Here is a 21,861-nt window from a genome sequence, read left to right as displayed (position 1 = left end):
TGCCACGGCGTCCACCTCAAGAACATTGAGGTGCACATGTCCACAGATGGGATAAACCCCAGGATACTGAGGGAGGTAAAGGGAGCACATTTATGGCGCCTTGAACAAGATCTTAGTGTCCTCTGTATCCACAGACGAGTTCCCAGAGCAGCAGAGAGTAGCCAGTATTGCTCCTTTGTTTAAAGAGGGCATTTGGTGTGATCCAGCAAACTGTAGGCCCGTGAGCCTAACATCCGAGGTAGGGAAGCAGTCGGAGAAGATTCCCAGGGACAGCCTTTACAGTTGGATAAGCAAGGACTTATAGAACATAGAACAGTACAGAACAGGCCTTTCGGCCCAAAATGTTGTGCCAACATAGCTAATCTCTCCTAACTACAGAATGTCCACATCCCTCCTCTCATCCAAGTCCCTTTTAAAAACTCCAGTGAATGTGTCTCCACCACCCTATCAGGCAACGCATTCCAGGCACCCACCACTCTCTCAGTCAAAAACGTACCCCTCACGTCTGTTCTGAACCTACCCCCCTCACCTTAACTGCATGCCCTCTGGTGTTGGATCACTCAATAATGGGGAAAAGATATCGCTTGTCCACCCTCTCTCTGCCCCTCATCATTTTACACACTTCCAACAGATTCCCCCTCAGCCTACACCGCTCCAGAGAAAAGAGCCCAAGTTTGTCCAGCCTCTCCTGAAAGCACATGCCCTCTAATCCAGGCAGCCTCCTGGTAAACCTCCTCTGCACCCTCTCTAAAGCCTCGACATTCTTCCTGCAGTGAGATGACCAGAACTGCACGCAATACTCGAAATGTGGCCCAAGCAGAGTACTATAGAGATGCATCATAACTCCCTGACTCCTGCACTCAGTACCCCGACCAATGAAAGCAAGCATTCCATAAACCTTCTTAACCACCCTATCTCCCTGTGTAGCTACTTCCAATGAGGCATTTACTTGGAGGAACTCTACCACAAAGGAGACGTGATGCAGTAACATTCAGCTGACTGGGGTGTGGGGCGGTGGAGAGTCCGGCCCCATCCTCCGCAAAACCGGTGTCAGGTAGAACCTCAGCAGAGTGTGACCCTCGGTGCCCACGTACTTGGGGTCCACACACCGGCTGCCACAGCCACACACGGAGGAGATCAGCTGGCACTATAGCAACCGGCTGCTGGAGGACGGTCAACTCGTTCCGACTGCTCTGGGAGAAGGAGAGGGCGAGCGAGGAAACTTCCTCGCCTGAAGGCTACGGTGGGACGTGGGGAAGGCTCATGTCCGTCTCTTCCATCAGGAGTACGCACGGAACGGGGGGGGGGGGGGGTTGGACTGAGAAGCGGGAGCCCGTGATAGGGCAGCTTGAGAACTGGCTTGCCTGCAGAAGACAGACGAGGTGGTTGAAGGCTGGAGGCCTGTGAGCAGTGGTGCTCCACATGGATCTGTGCTGAGACCTCTGCTGTTTGTGATGTACAAGATTGGTGGAGTTATGAATAGTGTCGAAGTCCGGCGATGGATGCAGCGTGATATAGATCAGCTGCAGATGTGGGCTGAGAAATGACAGATGGAGTTTAACCCGGATAAATGTGAAGTGTTGCACCTTGGTAGGACTAGTGCCAAGAGGCAGTGCACTCTTCGGGGCAAGAACCTTCACAGTGTTGAAGAGCAGAGAGGCCTTGGGGTGCAAGTCCATGGCTCATTGAAAGTGGCTACACAGGGAGACAGGGTGGTTAAGAAGGCTTATGGAATGCTTGGTTTCATTGATCGGGGTATTGAGTACAGGAGTCAGGGAGTTATGATGCATCACTAAAGAACTCTGGTTAGGCCACATTTAGAGTATTGCTTGCAATTCTGGGCATCTCACTATAGGAAGGATGTCGAGGCTTTAGAGAAGGTGCAGAGGAGGTTTACCAGGATGCTGCCTGGATTAGAGGGCATGTGCTATCAGGAAAGGCTGGACAAACTTGGGCTCTTTTCTCTGGAGCGGCGGAGGCTGAGGGGTGATCTGTTGAACGTGTGTAAGATGATGATGGGCAGAGATAGGGTGAACAAGCAATATATTTTTCCCCATTATTTGGCGATCCAATACCAGAGGTCATGCACTTAAAGTGAGAGGGGTAGGTTCAGAACTGACGTGAGCGGTGCGCTTTTGACTGAGAGAGAGGTGGATGCCTGGAATGTGTTGCCTGATGTGGTGGTGGAGGCACATTCATCGGGGGCTTTTAAGAGGGGCTTGGATGGGAGGAAAATGGAGGGATGTGGGCATTCTGTAGGTAGGAGGGATTAGGTATGTCGACACAACATTGTGGGCCGAAGGGCCTGTACTGTACTGTACTGCTGTGAGGACAGGGATGATGTTGCTGTAATTTGGTGCTTCTGACTGCATGCCTATTTGTAAAGAATGAACTGAGAAAAACCTAATAAACCGCTCGAGGAAAACATAACCGTTTGAACGGGGAGTGAAGCTCCCTCTGCAATGTCCCCGTCACACACTGTGGGGGAAGTGAGCCCCTTCACCACTCTCACGAGCCACTAACCGACTTGTTCTCTGACCCCTTCTGGTCAGCTTTGGAAAAGGAGCTCTCGAGGGCGAAGGAGGAGATGGAGAGAAGGGAGCGGGAGTGGAAGGCGGCCGAGGAACGCAGGAGGAAGGAGCTCCTGCTGCAGATCAGGAACAAGATTGAGGAGGGGAAAAAATTTAAGGCTGGAGGAGCTGAAGGAAGCCATGGACCACAGAGAGAGAGAGGTGGAGGAGTACTTGTCCGAGGGCAGGGAGGAGGATGCGGAAAGGGCTCAGGAGACGTACGAGTACCTGAAGCAGAAGTATGAAAGGGGCAAAAATCGGTGGTTCAATACCAAACTGACGTCGTCCTGTGTTATTTTGTAGTTATAATAAAGAACTACAGTTCCCAGTGGGCAATGCAAGGGGTCACATGGGAGAAACGGGAGGTGGCTGTAAAAAGAGAGGGAAAGCAAACCTGTCTGTGTTGTCGGTTAATAAATGTTCCGATGTTAAACCCACACGAAGTTTGTCTCTTAATGAAGAACAAACATAACATGGTGTCAGAAGTTGGTGTGAGGTCTGAACAGGGGGAGGTGATGAATACTCTGTGCAATTGAATGAGAGACTCAGTGAATACGAAAGAAAAGCTGTAATAAGACAAAGAAAAAGCCGGCCGGCGTGGCGAGGGGCACATTGTTCCTGAAGTTCAGCAGTCACCGGATTTGCCAAGAGAGATTCAGGATGAGAGGCCGGGAGGTCCAGTTATGGATAAGTTAAGTCCTCCCACGCCTCTGCAGTTTACTGGCAATCTCATCGATAACTTGAAAAGCTTCAAACAGCAATTCAACGTATATTTAGGTGCTAGTGGAGCAGGAGTGAACGATGAAAAATAGAAAGCGTCTATTTTCCTGCCCGTGATTGGTGAAGATGCTTTGGACATCTAGAACAGCTTTCAAATTGATGAGACAGCTTCTGAGTTGGGCACTTTGATGAAAAAGTTTGAGGAGTATTTTATCCATAGTAAAAACATCATATTTGAGAGAGATATTTTTTTTCCTGTGACCAGAAACAAGGTGTTAGATTTGACTAATACTTAGCTGAGCTTCACACACTGAGTAAGTCTTGTGAATTTGGAGTTTTGAGCAATTCACTAGTTAAAGACAGTATAGTTTGTCGAATTCCAGATAATGGACTCCGAGAAAGACTGTTGCGTGAAAAAGATTTGAGCCTGGAAACGGCAGTGAATATGTATAGGTCTGCAGAAACCACACGATCACACGAGCTGCACAGGACATACCCAGCAGTGCATGGTGTGAAAACAGAGAAGCAGCACACAAGGCATTTCCGAAAGTCACAGCAAAGCAAAGAGGAAGGCTCAAACAGCAAATGCAGCAGATGTGGAGGTAGACACATTCCAAAGATGTGCCCTGCTTATGGGATGTCCTTCAATAGCTGTGGGAAGAAAAGTCACCTTGCGAGGTGCTTCAGAGCTGGGGCTAACAAGAGAAAGGTGTGCACAGTTGATGAGGAAATGGAGGAATTCTTTGTGGATTCTGTACAGACTGTGGATGCTGGTAAAACAGAATGGATTGTTCCAGTAACTGTGAATGAGACAGTAATTCCATTCAAGCTTGGCACCGGAGCTCAGGTGAATCTGTTATCCGTGGATGATTATAAGACTCACAGTAAAGAGTAAGATTTATCCTGTTGAAGTTAAAAGTGACAGGCTACAATGGAAAGAAATTTCTAGTACAAGGGTGACCTTTAAGCACATTTTAAGCACTTAACATCACAGCTACTGATTGTGGAAAGGAGACTACAGCCAGTATTCGGTCTGAGTGCATGTGAAAAGTTCAACCTAGTGAAAAGAGTTTTCATAGCAGCTTCACATAACAAAGATGACAACACAACATTCATGGAAGAGTATTCAGATGTCTTTGAGGGCTCTAATGTTTACCTGGTGTACACAAAATCCACATAGACGAGGCAGTGGCTCCTTTTGTCCATGCATGCAGGAAGGTTCCGTTTCAACTTAGAGATAAACTTAAGCAAGAATTAGCATGCACGGAACGGATGAATGCCACCCCACCGCCCACTACCCCAAAGGGTATGCGCTCCTTCTTAGGGTTAGTAAATTTCTGCAGACAGTGGCTGCCTAACGTGGCGCTCCTTACTGAGCACCTCACACCCTTGGCCTCAAGCCAGTCCGTGGGACCCTTTGAACTTACCAAGGAACAAAGGGAGGCCTTGGATAGCCTCAAACAGGCCCTTGCCAGTGCCCCGGCCCTGGGACTCCCTTTGTATGATCGCCCATTTCAGCTCTTCGTGAATGTCCTAGAGGACTGCGCTACAGCCATCCTTACTCAAACCCATGGGGATAGGAAATGACCGGTGGCATACTACTCCACTCGGCTGGACCCAGTTGCAAGGGGACTTCCAGCATGCACACAAATGCTTCCAGCCATTTATTCCCTAGTAACAGCAGCCTCCAATATAACCTTGCAACAGGCAGTAATGGTTTATTCCTCCCATACCGTAACGGCACTCTTAACTTCTCACCAGACGCAACACCTTACCCAGGCCCACTTAAACAGATACGAGGTAGCACTCCTGAATAACCCACTCCTCACTTTCGCTTACTGTACGACCATTAATCCTGCCACCTTCCTAGAGGCCCCACCTGAGGATCTTGCGGACCCACCTCATGACAGTCTAATGCGTAACCACTTTTTAACCGCACCCCGCCCGGACCTTTCAGATAAGGCCATCCAGTCAGCCGACTTAAGCCTGTACGTCGACGGTAGTTCCTACATTTCTGAACAGGGCATCCGCCTTAGCGGCTATGCTGTGGTTAACGACTCCCAGAGTGTGGAATCTGCATCTCTGCAGCCCGCAGTCTCTGCCCAAAAAGCAGAACTCTTTGCCCTGACCCGAGCTTGCATTTTAGCCAAGGCCAAAGTAGCTAATGTCTTCACTGACTCCCGCTATGCTTTTGGAGTTGCCCATGATTTTGGCCAACTCTGGGCACACAGGGGATTTCTGACCTCTACAGGTAGCCCCATACAGAATGCGGTTTATGTAAAGAACCTCCTCCAAGCCATCCTCCTCCCAAACAAATTGGCCATCATTAAATGCTCCGTTCACCTTTCAGATGCTTCCCCAATAACCCAGGGCAATAACAGGGCAGATATAGAAGCGAAATTGGCAGCACGCCCGGGGTCTAAACCCGTTTCCACTATGGAAAAACAAGCAGTTGTTTGCAAGCCAAACATAGCAAAGCCGGGCACCCCAGACATGGTCACTGTGCAGCACTTACAGGGGGACGCCCCTGACTCAGAAAAACAAATGTGGAAGGTGCACGGGTGTACACACTATGCGCTACATGGCCTCTGGGTTACACCAGTCGGTAAAGTATGTATACCTGATTCTTTGTTACCAATGCTTATTGACTGCTTACATTCTGACACTCACCTTGGCAAGGAGGGAATGAGTAACATTTTACTACGTAGTTGGTGGCACTCCAGATTGGAGGAAGCTGCACAAGGCAAAATACGGTCGTGCTTGATATGCCAACAAACCAATGCTGGGAAAGGGGTGAAGTGCACCCCAGGCAAAACCCCCTTGCCAGGTGGTCCTTTTGAATGCATACAACTCGACTTTATTGAATTACCGCGTGTACATTGTTACAAGTACTGTCTTATTATTGTTGATGCATTTAGTAGATGGATTGAAGCTTTTCCAACCACCAATAATAAGGCCTCAACAGTGGTAAAGTTATTGCTCACAGAGGTTATACCAAGGTTTGGGTACCCCGACGGATAAGTTCTGACAATGGCCCCCACTTCATAGGGAAAATAAATAAGGAATTGTGCGAGGCATTGCATATCGAACAGCAGTTCAACTGCACCTACCACCCTCAGTCAGCAGGTGTAGTAGAGAGAGCTAACAGCACCCTTAAGAATAAACTAACCAAATTAGTGTCAGAGACAGGTCTAAACTGGTTGAAGGTTCTCCCCTTAGCATTATACCATATGAGAATCACCCACCCCCCCCCCCCCCCCACTCAGCCACCGGTGTATCGGCTGCTGAAATTGTCTATGGGCGTCCGGGAAGAACGCCATGGGACGCTGCCACCCAACAAACCCCCCCCCCCCCCCACACACACACACACACACAGGTTGACCTTAATATCATGGGGGATGAACTACAAAGGTATTTCAGACAACTTACGTCCTCTTGAAAGTTTCTTCATTCGCAGGTGGAGAAACCACCTGAAGGGCAGAACACGGAATTGCCTGACCTGGAAATCGGAGACTCAGTACTGATACAGGATTGGGAGCGCCCTAAACTGGGACCTCGGTGGAAAGGTCCCTTCCAGCTACTACTCCAAACACAGACAGCCGTGAAAGTAAAAGGCCAGGAACGTTGGATTCATCTGAGCGACTGCAAACGATGGCCACCGGAGGAAAGCTAATACCTTTTAAATTCGGACTCCTCCCCATTACCAGTACGCTTGTGTGGGCGTTAGAGGATAATTTGTTTTACGAAATACATATGCAGCTACATGGGAATCGCACTGTTTGTTACCCCTTGGCAGAGTCAGTGGAAGGCCTTTTTATAGCCACACCAAGCTGGAGCCCCAGGGCCCTCTTAAGGTATGAATTTTCAAAAACAAAGTGTGTTGGACAGATGGGAACTTACAGGAGGGTGCTACCGGGTAAATGCTTGCAAGGAACAGTAACTGGACCTAGCAGTACAACCCACCGCCAGTCCTTCTCCCACTGTTTTACCGGCATAAGGTGGGGTTGTAGGGTAGCAATTGTACAGCATACGATAGCATGTGCTGCCACTACCTGTACAGAGAGGAATTGCGGGTATAAAGGGGGATGGTTCAGCTGTGAGTGCGCTGCCACCAGGTGTGTTACATTACTTGCAGGAGAGCGATGGGTTTGTGGAGAAGGGAACGGAACCCACGTGAGATTGTCTAATGTCTCCTTAGAATGGCCAACCAGGGAGAATTACCTGAGGGAACATGGGAGAATTGTTGCTGGGATCTCTTGGTATTCTCAAATGCCCAGTCCACGGCAATCGGGTAATGTAACCTGCTACCGGGCTAAGGAAGGGTATGTGTTCCTCTTTAATGGCACTTACACCACAGCCAGCCCCACTTTGCCAGGCTGGTTTGCAATAGGAACGATCGGGCCGGTCACGGTCCTCTGCCCCCAGAAGGCTCATGTCCGACGAAGACTTGTGGTGCGGTCAGTTAGTGAGGAGTTCTGTGAGGATTGGAAGGATCCTATGTCATTGGGATCTCCCTTAGCATCGTTAGGCTATGGATTCCTGAGTACTCACTCTCTGGGGGGTTCGGCAGGAATTATAGCCGCAAAAAACCGGAACTACCTTATTTGTGGAGTGGCTGCACTGGGAAACAGTACTATGGAGGGCCTGAAGGCAGTGAACCGGGAACTGGCAGAGCTTCGACTTTCTGCCCAGCAGACCCGGTAATGCTGTGGACTACCAGCTGGCTCAGCAAGGAGGGGTATGTGCTATAGTTGAGGACAAATGCATCACCAATGTGACGGACGAGTCCTACAACATCTCCCATGCCGTTCAGGACATTCAGACGCAAATAGATAGCTTTAGACAGGAATTTACAGAAGGGACAAGTTGTTTGGGGTGGCTGCTAGGAGGGTCGTGGGCACCATACCTGCTGCATGGAGCTGTGGGATTAATCGTGATTATAATAGTATGCTGCGTGGTGCTGGCCTGTCTAAATACTTGTTGCAAGGTCCTTATTAATAAGCACTTGGCCCCGTTCTCAGCTCCGCTCTAGTTCATCATGAAATGATAAAAGGAGGGAATGAGGAAGTGAAGGGTTAGGAATTGCAACCATACCTATAACTGGCAAACAATATATATATATATATGCATTTATATTTCTTTAGCAAGGACTCGCAAGCTGCTGACCCACCAGTTAGGTTGGAATGTTAAGTATGTTAACTGCCTTTGTTTCGGGTAATGAACCATTCCGATATGTCAGACGGTGTTGATACTGTGTGTAATTAACATCGAGGTAAAGACTTTGTCTGAACAAGGAAGGGTGATACCTGCCTTTGAAAACCTTGATTATAACTGAATTATACTAAGACAAAAGTATAGCTGTGATAGCTGTCTCGAGATCTCTATAGCTTGACCGAAACTCGCGGCGCCGTTTCATGAGATGTGCGTGACAATTCCTGTATAAATGTGCCCTTTGTTCGGGGCGAACTCGGGAAGCTACTCTTAGTGAGTGCTGAAGAGAATTCTCCTAGCGGTGCACTGCTAATAAAGGTATTTTTTCGAATCGACCTCGTGGCACTGTGTTATTTACAGCAGACGGATAGGGTAATTGATTTCGGGACGACAGATAGACAGGGGCGGTGTCCATGCACCTGTCTACGTCAACGGTGCTGAGGTCGAGAGGGTCGAGAGATTCAAGTTCCTGGGAGTGAACGTCACCAACAGCCTGTCCTGCTCCAACCACGGAGACGCCACGGCCAAGAAAGCTCACCAGCGCCTCTACTTCCTCAGGAGGCTGAAGAATTTCGGTACGTCCCCTTTGACAGTCACCAACTTTTATTGATGCACCTCAGAAAACATTCTATCCGGATGCATCCCGGCTTGGTACGGCAACTGCTTTGCTCCGGGACAGCAAGAAACAGTAGAAAGTTATGGACACTGCCTAGAACGTCACGGACAGCAGCCTCCCGTCCGCAGACTCTGTCTTTACCTCTCGCTGCCTCGGTGAAGCTGCCGGCATCATAAAAGACCCCACCCATCTTGGTCATTTTCTCTTCTCCCCTCTCCCATCAGGGTGAAGATACAGGAGCCTGAAGGAACACACCACCAAGCTCAAGGACAGCTTCTATCCCATGGTGATAAGACTATCTTATACGATGAGACGGACTCTTGATCTCACGATCTACATCGTTGTGACCTTGTACCTTATTGTCTCCCTGCACTGCATTTCCCTGGAGCTGCGACACTTCACTCTGTATTCTGTTGTTGTTTTTACCCTGTACTACCTCGATGCACCGTGCAATGAATTGATCTGTACGGACGGTATGCAAGACAAGTTTCTCACTGTACAAGTGACAATAATGAACCGTTACATGCAGAGGTCCGCGTGTGCACAGGTGCAATGAAAGACTTACTTGCAGCAGCATCACAGACACAGAGCATCAGAGACGCAACATTCACCAGTAACACCTAACTTTGTACTACAATGGGTGGGAGACCAAGGATTCACACCCTGAAGCCCAGTTGACGATTACCAGGCCTTGGGTGGGCGGGGAGCACCAACACCAGTCGGCCTAGCTGGGGTTTGGGGAACCATGGCTGAACCAACCAAACACGTCCATGGGAACAGCCTGGGTATTGGGCGCGGGGAGCGGGCGGCTGAGGTCAACGATCGTCCCATCAAACGGTGGACAGTCCAGAGGGGCCGAATGGTCTGATCCTGCGGGAACTAAAAGTGTCTTGTGTATTGAATGCACCCTTTAAGCGAGGCTCGGAGAAGGTTTTAGTGGGTGGAATTTAATTTTATGTCGAATTCAACAATCACATTTATTTAAGTCAAAATTATCACGTTTAAATCTGCTTTTCGGTGCGGATTCGGTGTCAGGCGGAAATGAGGATCGAACGGGTGTCACCGGGTCCGAGGCGGGTGGTGACGCAGGGGTAGTGTCGTCACCCAGTCCGATGGCCCCGCCTCCTGTCACTCATGGGCTCGCAGGCAGCCTCCCGACCCTGTGGAGCGAAGGGAGCCGCCCATTGGTGGGAGGAGCATGGGAGGGGGTGGATCCCGGACCGATAGTCCCGCTTTCGCAGGGCACCCTTTGGGCCGACTCCCCGTCGTTCTCATTGATCTTCACACCGCCCCATCCCTCGGCATCTCCCGCCTGATCTCACACCTCCCCCGCCGGCTCAGGCGGTGGTGACGACGTAGGATACAGGAGGAAATGGTGGGGGCGGAGCTGACGGGAGCATCTCGGAGCTCTCCCATTGGTGCGTGGAACTGTCAATGATGTATTTTCACCAATAGCGGGGCGGAGGCGTTGGAATAGGTGGGGCGGGAACTTGTTTGTACATGTTCCGCTACTGGTGCAGCGAAAGCATTGACAGCTCGGCCGACCAATAGCCTGCGGCATCCGCCTACGGCGGGTGCCCGGGGCTGAGACAGGGGTGGGCGGGGAAAATGGGATGTGGCTTGTGATGGGACGTTGGGGGGGGGAAATCGGGTGTGGGGGATGGGAAGTGGCGGGGAATGGGATAAAGGAATGGGACGTGGGAGGGGAATGGGATAGGGGAATGGGACGTGGGGGAGATGGGATGTGGGGGGAGATGGGACGTGCAGGGGGAATTGGATGTTGAGTGTGGGTCTTCAGGCTCCTGTACCTCCTTCCTGATGGTAGTATCGAGAAAGAACATAGAAAAATACCAAGTCCACTGTGGAGCAAAGCGGTGCTCGTGTTGTTGCACTGAGAGGGTTATCAAGAACAGACCGGTTGAAGGGAAGTCGCTGTCCCTGAACCTGGTGGTGTGGGGACTTCCAGGCAAAAGATGCATTTTACTGTGTGTTTCGATGTACATGTGACTAATAAAGAAATCTTATCTTCAAGAGGCGGTACCTCAAGAAGGTGGCATACATCACTACGGACCCTCACCATCCCAGGACATGCCCTCATCTTGTTACTACCGTTGGGGAGGAGGTACAGGAGCCTGAATACCCACACTCAACGATTCAGGAACAGCCTCTTCACCTCCGCCATCAGATTCCTGAACGGTCTGTGAACCCATCAACATAAGATCTCTTTATTAGTCACACGTACATTGAAACACACAGTGAAATGCATCTTTTTTTACGTAGAGTATTCTTGCGGCAGCCCGTAAGTGTCGCCACTCTTCCGGCGTCAACGTAGCACGCCCACAACTTCCTAACTCGTACGTCTTTGGAATGTGGGAGGAATCTGGAGCACCCGGAGGAAACCCACGCAGACACGGAGAGAACGTACAAACTCATCACAGACAGCGGCCAGAATTGAACCCGGGTCGCTGGCGCTGTAATAGCGTTACGCTAACCGCTACGCTGCCGTGCCTGCCCTATAATTAAAATGCTAAAACGTGTCGTCACTCCTCTTGTTAATGAATAACACAAAGGGTTTATCATCCAACAAAGCATTCACCAAAGAATGACAACTGAGTTGGCAAAAGTAAGCAATCTGTAAATATGTTAAAAAGAAAGGAGTTCGGTAGATGACTCATGAAAGGGAAGAGGTAGCTGAGGAAGGTGGAAGGAGCCTCAGCTGCGAGTTCCTTTGCTGCCACATGACTCCGTCACACCCTCATTTGAAAGCTCAGCCCCACGAGGCTCAGACAGCCGTGGAAGGTCAGCGACACCGACTCCCCAGCTTGAGCCCGGCTGGCGAGCTTCTCCGACTTGGATGAAAATGTGGAACGTTGGGTCAGTAAGTCTGCAGATGACACCTGCACTTCACGGAATTTATCTCCACTGCACTTGTCTACATCTCTAAAACTACATACCCATCTTGAAAAAATCCTTTCGACATTTTTGCTTTTTAAAGAGAATCCCGAGGCATTTATTTCCCACGCTAAATACAAGAAGGGTATGAGGGATAGGTAGGACAGCCCAAGGGCAGAGGTAATTTCTGCTTGCAGTCGCAGGGTCTTAGCCAAGTACCAAACGAGTATTTTGCATCAGTTTTCACTAAGGAGGATCGTGTGATTAATGAGGGGTATTTGAATACGCCTGGGCATTTGGAGATCAGAAAGGAGGTGATGCTGGATCTCTTAAAGGTAATTCAGGTGGGTGAATCCCTAGGACTCGTTGGGATGCATCCCTGGTTATTGAGAGAAGTGAGGGACAAGATTGCTGGAGCTTTGACAGAAGTCCCAGAGAACAGCACGGAACAGGCCCTTTCACCCAAAATGTTGTGCCCATAAAGCTAATCACTCCTGTCTACAGAATGCCCACATTCCTCCATTTTCCTCTCATCCAAGCCCCTCTTGAGCCCCCAATGAAGGTGCCTTCACCACCCTGTCAGGCAACACATTCCAGGCATCCACCACTCTCTCCGTAAAAAAACATTTCCCTCACGTCTGATCTTTTACAATATTTTTATTAATTCCGCAAAGAAATTACAGAGTACATGAATCAAAAAGAAGAAAATCTACAAAATGTATTACGTTAAATCACGCTTGAAGCCACAATATCCTACATTAATAATCACGCATGATAATTAATTAATAATGAATAATTTGGAATAATTTTATTATTAAAATAAACCTCTAAACCCAATACCATGACCGGAGCTGTTTAATAAAAAAAGGACAAGGAAAAATCCTTGGCACATATCGATATCAGCCAATGTGTATTTTAGCCATCAGATCAAAGGTTTTGAAAATAGTTCAAAAAAGGTCCCCACAGCGTTTGGAAGTCTAAGTTAGATTCAGAAATTGAACAGCGGATCTTCTCTAATTTTAGGTACGACATAACATCCCGTAACCATTGAGATGAGTAGGCGGAGAAACTTCCTCCCATTTAAACAACACAGCCCTCTTGGTTATAAGAGAAATAAAAGCCAGAATGTGCCGATCAGAAGCCTCCAAAGTTATATCTTTCTCTCCAACAATCCCAATAATTTAGTCAAAGGATTAAGTTTAAAATTAATTTAAAGAGCACAGAAAAAGTTTGAAACACGTCTGTCTAATATTTTTAAGACTCTGACATGTCCAAAACATGCGAATTAAAGAAGCTTCTCCGTTATTGCATTTATCACAGTAAGGAGATACATCCAAACAAAAACGCGATAGCTTGTCTTTCGACAAGTGAGCTCTGTGGACCACTTTAAATTGAAGGAGAGAGTGACAGGCGTATAATGATGAAGTATTGACCAGTTTAAAAATTTAATTCCAAATTTCCTCAGAGATTGAAATCTTCAAGGCTTGTTCCCAAGCATTTTTAATTTAATCTAATGGAGTCTTACTCATTCCTGATAACCTGTGATAAATATTAGATATTGAGCCATCATAGAAAGACTTCGAATTAAAAATTACATCTCGTATGTTTTTTTCAGGACTCATAGGAAAAGAGTGTAGTTGAGATCGGAGAAAGTCTCTAACTTGTAAATATCGGAAAAAAAGAGATTTTGGTAAACTATATTTGGTTAACGATTATTCAAACGAAGAAAGATTTCCTCCAACAGACAGATCCTTTAAACACGTAATACCCGATTTGTCCCACTCTTTATAAACCATTCATAGAAGGTTTAAAAAACAATTAGATAAAATGAGTTTACACAAAGAAAATCTCCATAAATCAAAATATTTCCTAACTTGTAACCAAATCCTCATAGCATGTTTTACTACTAAATTATCTGTTAGTTTATTTAATGATAAAGGAACTGAAGAGCCAAGCAAAGAAATAATGGACATTTTTCTTTAACAGTTAGCTTCCAAAGAAACCCATACTGGACAGGCCTCATGATTAATGTAATGTAGCCAAAACCTACCCCCGTCTCACCTTAAGTGCATGCCGTCTGGTATTGGATCGCTCAACAATGGGGAAAAAGATATTGCTTGTCCACCTTATCTATGTCCCTCATCATTTTACACACCCCTCAGCCTCCGCCGCTCTATACAAAAGAGCTTAAGTTTGTCCAGTTTCTCCTGATAGCACATGCCCTCTAATCCAGGCAGCATCCTGGTAAACCTCCTCTGCAACCTCTCTAAAGCCTCGACATCCTTCCTGCAGTGAGGTGAACAGAATCGCACGCAATACTCAAAAATGCGGCCTAACCAGAGGTCGATAGGAATGCATCAGAACTTCCTGACTCCTGTACTCAGTACCCCGATCAATGAAAGCAGCTTTGCATAAGCCTTCTTAACCACCCTGGCTGCCTGTGTAGCCATTTTCAAAGAGCAATGGACTTGCACCCCAAGGTCTCTGCTCTTCAACACTGTGAAGGCTTTTGCCCTAGAGTGCACTGCCTCTTGACATTAGTCCCACCAAGGTGCAACACCTCACATTTATCCATCTGCCATTTCTCTGCCCACATTTGTAACTAGTCCACGTGTCCTCTTCAACGACAGGAGAGGTCTTTGGGGGCGGGGGCGGGAGAAATGTTCCGCTGTTCAAGAAGGGAAATAGGGACAATTCCAGGAAATTTGAGACCGGCGAGACTCGTCAGTGGGAGGCATGGCACTGGAGAAGGGTCTTTGGGATAGGATTTACTCGCAATCGGTACAACATGGGCTAATTAGGGTCGGTCAGCTTGTGTTTATGGGGTGGGGGGCTGGTTACAGCGTACAAAATTGATTGCTTTTCTTTTTGAGGAGGCGGCGAAAGTGATTGCTGAATGGATGTTGTCTACGTTGACGTCAGTAAGGGGTGTTGTGACAAGGCCCCCCACCCCCCTCATGGGCGGCTGATGAGGAAGATTGCGATGCATGGAATCCGTGGTGACCTGGTCGTCTGGATTCAGAATTGTCTTGCCCAGAGGAGGGTAATGTGGTGTTTTTATAGGGAGGTGGGTTATACCCATTGAAGCTCCACAGGGATCCGTGTTATGTCCTCCGCTCTTGGTGTAATGGGACTTGGACGAGACTGCAGAACGGTGGGTCTGCAGGTCCGTGGATGACACAAGGGGGATACGGCAACATATTGATCAGTTGCAGATGTGGGCGAAGAAACGGCAGACGCAGAGAGTTTACAAGGCCTCGGTCAGACCACATTTGGAGAGTTGTGGGCCGTTCTGGGCCCCGTATCTACGGAAGGATGTGCCTGCGCTGGGGAGTGTCCAGATGAGGTTCAGGAGAACGAACCCGGTGGTGAACGTGTTAACGTACGAGGAGCGTTTGACGACTCTGGGCCTGAACTCCCTGTCGTTTAGAAATATGGGGGGGGGGGGGGATGTCACTGAAACCTCCAGAATATTGAGAGCCCCGGATGGAGCAGACGTGGACACGGTGTTCCCAGCGGTGGGAGAGTCCGGGACCAGAGGGCGCAGCCTCAGAATAGAAGGACGGCTCTTCAGAATGGAGAGGAAGGCAAATACCTTCAGCCAGATGAGGGCGGTGAATCCGTGGGATTCGTCGCCACAGACGGCTGTAGAGGCCACATCATTGGGTGTGTCTAAAGCGGAGGTTGAGGGATCTAGATTAGTGAGGGCGTCGAAGGCTCCGGGGACAAGGCAGGGTAACAGGGTTGGGGGAGAGTCAGTGACGGGGTGAGTGTCCGTGTGCTGTGGGAAGGGATTCGGTGGGTGGGTGGGTGAGTGGGGGGGGGGGGGTAGAGTCGGTGACGAGGGATAGTGTCCGTGGGCTGTGGGAGGGGATTCGGTGGGGGGGGGGTAGAGTCGGTGATGGGGGAGGGTGTCTGTGGGCTGTGGGAGGGTGTTCGTTGGGTGGGGGTAGTGGAGGAATTTGCTGCTTCCCGTGAACTCCCCACCGTGAATGTTGTGGTGCCAGCACCACTGATATCCTGCTGGCGACGGGCTGTGGGAGGGATGGAGTGGAGGATACTCGGGGTCGTTTCGGTGATTAGATTGGGAGGGGGGACGTTGAAAGGGTTTGGGAATGTCGGGGTTGGTGCGGTGAACCATTTTCAAGATGCGGTCATCTCTTTGTCTACTCCCTTGAACTGTAAATCCAGAATCCTATCCCACCGGCCACCCCACCGACCACCCCACCAACCACCGCTCCGACCGGCCCAAAGGCCATCCCACCCGCTATCCCACCGGCCACCCCACCCGCGACACCAGTCGCCACAACTATCAGTTTGGTTTTGAACCTCCGATTTTTCTCCTTTTCATACTTCTGCCTCAGGTACTCGTACGTCTCCTGAGCACTTTCCGCATCCTCTTCCCTGCCCTCGGACAAGTACTTCACCACCTCTCTCTCTGTGTGGTCCATGGCTTCCTTCAGCTCCTCCAGGCTGAACTTTTTCCCCTCCTCAAACTTCTCCCTGAGCTGCTGCAGGAGCAACTTCTTCCTGCGTTCCTCGGCCGCCTTCCACTCCCGCTCCCTCTTCTCCATCTCCTCCTTCACCCTCGAGAGCTCCTTTTCCAAAGCTGACCAGAGGGGGACAGAGAACCAGTCGGTTAGTCCCTGGGGAAAGTGGTGAAGGGGCTCACATCCCCGGAAGTGTGTGATGAGACATTGCAGAGGGAGCTTCACTCCCCGTTCAAACTGTTATGTTTCCCTCGAGAGGTTTATTAGGTTTTTCTCAGTTCATTCTTTATAAATATGCATGCAGTCAGAAACACCAAATTACAGCAGCATCATCCTTGTCTTGCTTCTCAAACTGCCCTATCACGGGCTACCGCTCCTCGGTCGACACCACCCCACCCCACCCCCCCCCCCACCCCGCCCCGAGCGTACTCCTGATAGAATGGACGGAAATGAGCCTTCCCCACTTCCCACCGCAGCCTTCAGCAGAGGAAGCTCCCTCTCTCCCTCTCTGCTTCTCCCAGAACAGTCGGAACGAGTTGGCCGACCTCCAGCAGCCGGTTGCTAAAGTGACAGCTGACTTCCTCTGTGTGTGGCTGTGGCGGCCGGGGTGTGTAACCCAAGAAGGTGGGCACCGAGGTTCACCCCGTGCTGAGGTTCCACCTGTCCCCGGTGTTACGGAGGATGGTCCCAGACCCTCTACCGCCCCACGCCCCAGTCAGCTGGACGTTGCCCCACCACCTGTCCTTTGTGGGAGAGTCTTCCAAGTAAATGACTCATTGAAAGTGGCTACACAGGTAGACAGGGTGGTTAAAAAGGTTTATGGAACGCTGCTTTCATTGATCGGGGTATTGAGTACAGGAGTCAGGAAGTTATGATGCATCTCTTTAGAACTCTGGTTAGGCCACATTTCGAGTATTGCGGGCAATTCTGGGCACCTCACTGCAGGAAGGATGTCGAGGCTTTAGAGAGGGTGCAGAGGAGGTTTACCAGGATGCTGCCTGGATTAGAGGACATGTGCTACCAGGAGAGGCTGGACAAACTTGGGTTTTTTTTCTCTGGAGCGGCGGAGGCTGAGGCGAGATCTGTTGGAGGTGTGTAAAATGATGAGGGCAGAGAGAGGGTGGACAAGCAATAGCTTTTCCCCATTATTGAGTGATACAATACCAGATGGAGTGCACTTAAGGTGAGGGGGTAGGTTCAGAACAGACGTGAGGGGTACGTTTTTGACTGAGAGGTTGGAGGATACCTGGAATGCGTTGCCTCATGGGGTGGTGGAGGAACATTCACTGCGGGCTTTTAAAAGGGGCTTGGATGAGAGGAGGGATGTGCGCAATCTGTAAGTAGGAGGGATTAGCCATGTCGGCACAACATTGTGGGCCGAAAGCCCTGTTCTGTACTGTTCTATGTTCTATAAGTCTCTGCATATCCAAATGTAAACCCTGTCCCTGGCAATCTTCTCCGACTGCTTCCCTACCTCGGATGTCAGGCTCAAGGGCCTACAGTTTGCTGGATCACACCGAATGCACTTCTTTAAACTAAAGAGCAATACTGGCTACTCTCTGCTGCTCTGGGAACTCGCCTGTGGCTACAGAGGACACAAAGATCTTGGTCAAGGGCCCAGCAATCTGCTCCCTTTACCTCCCTCAGTATCCTGGGGTTTATCCTATCTGTGGACTTGTGCACCTCAATATTCTTGAGGTGGATGCCATGGAAAGGCGAGGGTTCAGGCGGTGTGCGAGCAGAGATGGTCTGCAGTCACCAGTGCCGAGGAAAAGTCCTCGAGAGCAGATCTCCTTGTTGTCCAGCCCGAGTCCCGAGGTCACCAGGCGCGCCAGGACAGGACAAGGATGGTGACCAAGGATTACAAATGCACACACTAACTACTGGACAATGACTTTACTAACTTGAAGTTATTATTGGCCATTAGCACGTTGTTCTTATCGGTCAGTAACACCCAGATCAACGGAACGTGATTGGTACTTTGCGTGTGCAAATAAGCGATTCGATTGTGGCCAAAGATCTGAATTGGTTAATATTTGTTTGAAAAAGACAACTCTGTGTTGAAACTTTGGAATGGCTCAGTGACAGCGGGGCCGGACTGTTCTCCTGGTGCACAAGTAAATAAAGTGTGATTGGGAAAGGGGTGCAAGTTGTCAGAGTCCAGTTCATCGGCGATGAGATCCACCTCCTTCTAACATCAACAGGCCCAACATCCCCCTCCATGATCTCACTGCCACCCACGTTCTTCTCCTTGGTGAACACTGACGCAAAGCACCCGACAGGTGTGTCTCTCCTTTTCACTCTGGATGAAGAGACTCAGACCTGAAGCGTTAACTTCACCTCCGCAGATGCTGCCTGACCTGAACTTTACAGCCACTTGTTTCTTTTCTTACCGTGCGTTTCCTCCGACAGCTTCCTGTCCGCCTTCTGTACCTGGTCGAGAAGAGGTTTCTTTTCTTCCAGGAAGCGGTCGAGGACGTCATTCCCCTGCGGAGAAGGAGAGATCCAATCAATTCAGGTAAGACTCTCTCCTTCCCTCCCGTCACTCCAGGCAACAAGATACAAGGGACAGACTCTCGCCGAGAGACGTCCAGCTCACAATCCTGCTACAGACCCACAGGATATCGGTGAGACCCCACCCGGGGACCGTGTACGAAAGATATCGTTGACTTTGATGAAGGCAGCAAAGGTTTGGAAGCAAAATCTGTCAGCAACACACGGGAAGGTGATGACAAGGATGTACAGACGTGATAGAGAGCAGCAAGGTAGTTTCAGTGAATGTGCAAGGATCAGGGAACTGGAACATAATGTGGGAGAATGCAAAAGTATCCATGACAGCAGAAAATTAAACAGAAGCCTCTTACAAAAGTGGGAGAGACTGTGGAGTTCTGAGATGCAGCGGGATCGGGGTGTCCGAGTGTAGTATTCACAAAAAGTCAGTGTGCAAGTAATTGGGAGAGATAACAGTGTGGGACAAAGGTGATACTGCAGTTACATCGGGTATCGGTGAGATCACACCCACAGGAGAGGACAGTATTCTTCAACACCAAATGCACAGAGGAGGGTTACTGGACCGATATCTGGGAGACCAGGGTGCCCGATGAGAGAAGGTGGGACAGACTGGGATGACACACTCCAGTGGGAGAGTCCAGAGTTCGGAGTCACTGACTGGGTGGTTCATGCACGGGAGACGGACGTGTGTGGGAGATTGGCTTTTGTAACACACCTCTGTCCTTGACACCTGAACAATTGGCTCGTTTAATCACCTTTGTCCTTGCTGGCAACGAGCCATTTGACCTTTGGTATGACCTGGGCTGGACCACCACCAGCCCTTCAGCAGTATAAAAAGTGCCGCATGTTCCTGGCTCTTTCTTTCTCCAAAGCCCCAGTAATCGTGGAACAACGCTGAAGAGACCACTGGCAAGAGAGGGTGAGGAGTGTCCTAGTAGAATCCAGAGAGCTTCAGAGCCGGTGCTCGTCCAGATTCAAGGGATCAGGCACCGTATTGTTTATTCCTTGATCATTTATAACCAGTTTGTTGTGTGTGTCTACGTGTGCGGGTGTGTGTGTGTGTGCGCGCGCATCTCACTCCCCGGTTGCTATTTCCCTCACGTTCGCGATCTCCTGCGTGTGTGTATGTGTGTGTGAGAGTGTGCATCCGTTCTGTCCTCGCGTTTCTGTTTGTAAATAAATTTTCGCTTTTTTACCATAGAACCATAGAACAGTACAGCACAATACATACCCTTCGGCCCACCATGTTGTGCCGCACTTCAAACCTCACCTAAGACTACCTAACCACCCTCCCACATATCCCTCTATCTTAAATTCCTCCATATGCTTATCTAACAATCTCTTGAAATTGATCAACGTATCAGCATACACCACCGCCCCAGGCAGCGCATTCCATGCCCCAACCACTCTCTGGGTGAAAAACCTCCCCCTGACATCTCCCTTGAACTTCCCACTCTTTACCTTAAAGCCATGTCCTCTTGTATTGAGCATTGGTTCCATGGGAAAGTGGCGCTGGCTGTCCACTCTGTCTATTCCTCTCAACATCTTGTACACCTCTATCATGTCTCCTTTCATCCTCCTTCTCTCCAAAGAGTAAAGTCTTTAGACTCTCCTCATAGTCCATACTCTATAATCCAGGCAGCATCCTGGTAAATCTCCTCTGCACCCTTTCCAACGCCTCCACATCCTTCCTATAATGAGGAGACCAGAACTGGACACAGTACTCCAAGTGTGGCCTAACTAGAGTTTTGTAAAGCTGCATCATCACTTCGTGGCTCTTAAACTCGATCCCACGACTTATGAAAGCTAACGACCTTCTTAACTTAGGCCTTCTTAACTGCTCTATCCACCTATGAGGCAACTTTCAGTGAACTGTGAATATGAACCCCCAGATCCCTCTGCTACTCTACACTCCCAATTACCTTGCCATTTACCCTGTTCTCTGCCCTGGAGTTTGTCCTTCCAAAGTGTACCACCTCACACTTCTCCGGACTGAACTCCATCTGCCACTAGTCAGCCCAGCCCTGCATCCCATCAATATCCCTCTGTAAGTTCGGAATGCCTTCCACACTATCCACAACACCGCCGATCCTTGTGTCATCTGAAAACTTGCGGCACCCTTCCACCCCCTCATCTAAGTCATTAATACATATCACAAAAAGTAGAGGTCCCAGAACCGATCCCTGTGGGTCACCACTAGTCACAGCCCTCCAATCCGAATGCACTCCCTCCACCACAACCCTCTGCTTTCTACAGGCAAGACAATTCTGAATCCACACTCGCAAGTTTCCCTAGATTCCTTGGCCTCTGACCTTCTGAAGAAGCCTACCATGCGGAACCTTGTCAAACACCTTACTAAAATCCTTGTAGACCACATCCACTGCACTACCCTCATCAATCTTCCTGGTCACCTCCTCAAAGAACCCTATCAGGCTTGTGAGGCAAGATCTTCCCTTCACAAAGCCATGCTGGCTGTCCCTAATCAGTTCATGATTCTCTAAATGCTAATAGATCCTATCTCTCAGAATCCTTTCCAACAGCTTGCCAAACACAGACATAAGGCTCACTGGTCTGTAATTCCCTGGACTAACCCTACTACCATTTTTGAATAAGGGGACAACATTCGCCACCTTCTAATCGTCCGGCACCATCCCCGTGGACAACCTCTTCCCTCGCCTCTCGAAGCAGCGTGGGAATATTCCGTCTGGCCCCGGGGACTTACCTGTCTAATATTTTCTAACAGCTCCAACACATCCTCTCTCTTGATATCTACAACCTCGAGAACATTACCCTTACCAACACTGTCCTCAGTGTCATCAAGACCCCTCTCCATGGTGAATACTGAAGAGAA

At 49.4% G+C, this 21,861-nt stretch overlaps 2 protein-coding genes across 4 annotated transcripts in view; one reads left to right on the top strand and one right to left on the bottom strand.

The window, feature by feature from the left end:
* Window positions 1–21,861, top strand: part of LOC127567263 (guanylate-binding protein 1-like) — a 226,480-nt gene that overhangs the window by 151,363 nt on the left and 53,256 nt on the right. The window lies entirely within an intron of this gene.
* The window catches only part of LOC127567264 (guanylate-binding protein 2-like), a 31,345-nt gene continuing 22,135 nt past the window's right edge, over window positions 12,652–21,861 (bottom strand). For all 3 annotated transcript variants that reach the window (XM_052009947.1, XM_052009946.1, XM_052009948.1), the window contains 2 exons: window positions 18,893–18,986; window positions 12,652–16,618 (listed from right to left, as the gene is read on the bottom strand). In XM_052009947.1, coding sequence (XP_051865907.1) covers window positions 16,176–16,618; window positions 18,893–18,986 — 537 coding nt within the window. In that variant the 3' untranslated portion in view covers window positions 12,652–16,175. The remainder of the gene's footprint in view (window positions 16,619–18,892; window positions 18,987–21,861) is intronic.

The sequence above is a fragment of the Pristis pectinata genome, unplaced genomic scaffold (genome assembly GCF_009764475.1).
Source record: "Pristis pectinata isolate sPriPec2 unplaced genomic scaffold, sPriPec2.1.pri scaffold_66_arrow_ctg1, whole genome shotgun sequence".
Classification (NCBI taxonomy): domain Eukaryota; kingdom Metazoa; phylum Chordata; class Chondrichthyes; order Rhinopristiformes; family Pristidae; genus Pristis; species Pristis pectinata.
The sequence above is the reverse complement of the archived record's forward strand: the minus strand, read 5'-3'. Positions and strand labels throughout refer to the sequence as shown.